The sequence below is a fragment of the Salpingoeca rosetta genome (assembly GCF_000188695.1).
Source record: "Salpingoeca rosetta unplaced genomic scaffold supercont1.20, whole genome shotgun sequence".
In the NCBI taxonomy this organism is placed as follows: Eukaryota; class Choanoflagellata; order Craspedida; family Salpingoecidae; genus Salpingoeca; species Salpingoeca rosetta.
The window spans coordinates 66,589-69,740 of record NW_004754914.1 but is presented as its reverse complement, the minus strand read 5'-3'; the positions used below and the strand labels follow the sequence as shown (position 1 = coordinate 69,740).

The window sequence follows — 3,152 nt, the reverse complement described above, 5'->3', positions numbered from 1 at the left end:
CGTCAAAGTCCGTGAGCAGGAAGTCTGTCTCGACATCCTGGTCCTGGTCCTCGTCGATGTGAACCCGTTGGTGGCTCACCGTCAGTGGTGCTGTTGCTGCTGTCACGTGCACTGGGAAGCTGGAGCATGGACGATGTCGTGGATGTCTGCACTTGCTCCTCCCCCTCATCCACGACATCATCGGCCTTGGAGAAGGGAAGGAAGCGGACGTGGATGGAGGACACAACGGTGTTTGTGTCTGCGAAGTAGACGAGGTGGCTGTTGCTGCTGCTGTTGTAGCCGACGTAGATGCCTCGACGACCCTTGGGCTGCAGGCGACCGCGCTGTGTGCTGATGTGGACGACGGCCGGCTGCCCGAAGATGTGCAGCTGCGGCACGTGCTTGGGCAGCGAGCCCGTGACAATCTGCAGCGGTGTCTTGCCGTGGAGGGAAGGGCGAGGCATGTTGTTGAGGATGTGGAGGGCGTGGTTGCAGGCGAGGCTCCAGTACGATGCGTCGAGGCCTGCACCCGTGATCATGGCTCGCACCATGTCGGAGAGGGTGCGCACCTGTCGCTCGACGATGCCGTTCTGCGCCTGGGTGTACGGCGGGGACTGCTGGTGCTGCTTCAGGTGCTTCTTGACGATGGCCTGGAAGTCAGCTCCGAGGAAGATGGCATCGGAATCCGTCTGGAGTGCTGTTGTTGTGGGCGAGATGGGGAGCTTGGTCTCGCGCAGGAAAGACTGGAACGCGGCAACTGCGTCCTTCTTGGCGTTGAGATGGACTGCATGCAGGAGCTTGCTTCCCTCATCGACGATGACGAGGCTGTAGCGCTTGCCCGTGGGCGAGTCCGCGGTCCAGTCGACGATGTCGGCATGGATGCGCTCGCCGGGCACCTGTGTGCGCTCCGCGTGCTTGCTGACGCTGTGACGAGTGCTCTTGGTCACTGCGCACGTTGTACACTGCTTGCTGCTGATGGCGTTGCGATCGTCGATGCCCATCAGCTTGCAGTACTGCTGCACGTCGTTGTCGTTGCGGTGGCCAAGCACCTCATGCATCGATGGTGTCTGCACCTTGCTCTGGGCTGCAGGAGCTGCTGCGTGTTGCTGTGGTTGCTTGCAGGCGTCGGCGGTGAGACCGTGTGCCGTGGATGGACCAACAGCAACAATGGGCCAGCATCGGAGGCTGGTGCGCTCCTTCAGCTTGACCTCGGCTCCGTGGCTGAAGCGCACGTAGTGCCCATCAGCGCCATCACGCTGCGAGTGGCCCGTTGGCCTGCCGCTGCTGTCCCTAGTCAGACGACCGAGGGCGATGAGGTTGGCCTGGCCCTCGGGCACGTAGAGGCACTCCTGCAACACAACCTGCATCGTGGCTCCGCTCGTCGTGCGTGCATGCAACAGCACAGAGCCAACACCGCGCACGGGCACACGTGTGCCGCCAAACGCAGTGATGTGGCGTGGATGGTGCTGTTGCAGGTGCGGTGTCAGCTCCACGAAGGCGTCCTTGACGAAGGTGAGGTGGTGTGAAGCACCCGTGTCTGCAAGCCACGTGAGTGGGTCATGCAGCTGCGTGGGTGTAGTAGCTGTGGCAGCGACGAAGGTTGCTGCGTCTTGACCATGTTGATGCTGTGCCTGTGCAGTGAAGCCTGTTGCTCCGTTGTCGCGTTGCTTCTTGCGACACTCTGCTGCACGGTGTCCATACTTGCCACAGTAGTGACAGTTGCCACGGAAGCGGCGCCCCTTGCTGTTGCTGTTGCCGTTACCGCCGCCGTTGTTGCGTCCCTGGCGTCCGTGGTTGTTGCTGTTGTTGGAGAAGCCGCGTCTTCCACCTCTGCGTGGCGGTGCGCTTGCCATGAAGCCGCCTGCCTGCGGCTGTGTGCGTGAACCACGCATCTGCTGTAGAAACACGACAGGTGGTGTGTGTGTTTACTGTAGGCAAACGCAACAAACAAGAACACAAGGAGAATGAACAAGCACAACAAGCTGCTGCCAAATCAACTCGGGCAGCACGCTCAAACAAACACAAGACAAGTGCACACACAGTCAGCAACGGCCAAGGCGACATGGGCAGAGTGTGCACGAACACAAACAATCTAAACAACGAACAGCATGCATATGTTACAAAGGGGCTTCGCATGGTCAAGGGGAACAGAAGGATGTTTACTAGTACCAGCCACGGGCATCAGCCCGGGCCACAAGAGGGCACAACAACAGAGAGGGGAAGCGATCGACAACAAGGAACGCAAAGGGCAAAACCACAAGGCCCAACGGAATGGCATGTGCAGATGAAAATCGTCCTACAACAAGGACAAAGGACCACTTAAAGCACACGGTAGTCAGGCGGTACAGTTGCATCACAACAGTTACATGGACCGTTACACGACGGTCCACCGGCAGGCAGCCAAGCACGTCGTGCGGTACCTGAAGGCGACGAGCGAGCACGGCCTCCTCTTCAAGCGATGCAGCGGCACGCGCAAGGACCAGCCGCTGGACCTTGTGTGCTACAGCGATGCCAGCTTCGGCACGGACCAGCTGACGGGCCGCTCCACGACGGGCTTCACCTGCTACATCAACGGCTGTCTTGTGTCTTGGAGCAGCCGGCTGCAACCCACGGTTGCGCTGAGCACCGCCGAGGCCGAGTACATGGCCATCTCCGCTGCAGCGCAGGATGTCGTCTTCCTGCGGCAGCTGCTCATGGACCTCGACGAGCCCGAGGCTGGAGCCACCAAGATGCTGACAGACAACCAGGCGGCCATCGCCATCGGCAACGACCACGTCACCAAGCCGCGCACGAAGCACATCCGGGTACGCCACCACTTCGTGCGGGAGCTCATCGCCGACGGAACCATTGTGCTGCAGCACTGTCCCGGCACGCAGATGGTTGCCGACGCGCTAACCAAGGCACTGGACAAGCAGACCTTCGAGCAGCACCTGCCACGACTGGTGGGAACATCGACGGCTGAGACGGAGCAGAGGAAGGCAGTTGAGGGGGAGTGTTGAGAGTGAGTGAGTTTCTGTTTTGTGTTGAGTCCTTCCTAATTTGCCTTCTCATGTGGTTTTGTCTTGTTTGCCAACAACACCTGCTTTGTGGTTTTTCCGTTTGCAAACATTCCTTCCTCTCTGCTGGCATGTGTGCCAACTGCCTCTCCTCTCCTCCTTCCCCTACACACGTGA

At 59.9% G+C, this 3,152-nt stretch overlaps 2 protein-coding genes across 2 annotated transcripts in view; one reads left to right on the top strand and one right to left on the bottom strand.

Moving 5' to 3' along the window:
- Positions 1-1,871, bottom strand: part of PTSG_12601 (uncharacterized protein) — a gene marked incomplete at both ends in the record, with an annotated part of 3,608 nt that extends 1,737 nt beyond the window's left edge. The window contains one exon of the mRNA XM_004991254.1: positions 153-1,871. Within this exon, the coding sequence (XP_004991311.1) occupies positions 153-1,871 (1,719 nt within the window). The remainder of the gene's footprint in view (positions 1-152) is intronic.
- Positions 1,872-2,308: 437 nt separating this feature from the next.
- On the top strand, positions 2,309-2,978 carry PTSG_12600 (uncharacterized protein; the record flags this gene model as incomplete). The annotated part of the gene is made up of 1 exon (XM_004991253.1): positions 2,309-2,978. Exon 1 carries the CDS (start codon positions 2,346-2,348, stop codon positions 2,976-2,978), a length of 633 nt encoding a protein of 210 aa, XP_004991310.1. The 5' UTR covers positions 2,309-2,345.
- Positions 2,979-3,152: the final 174 nt, after the last annotated feature.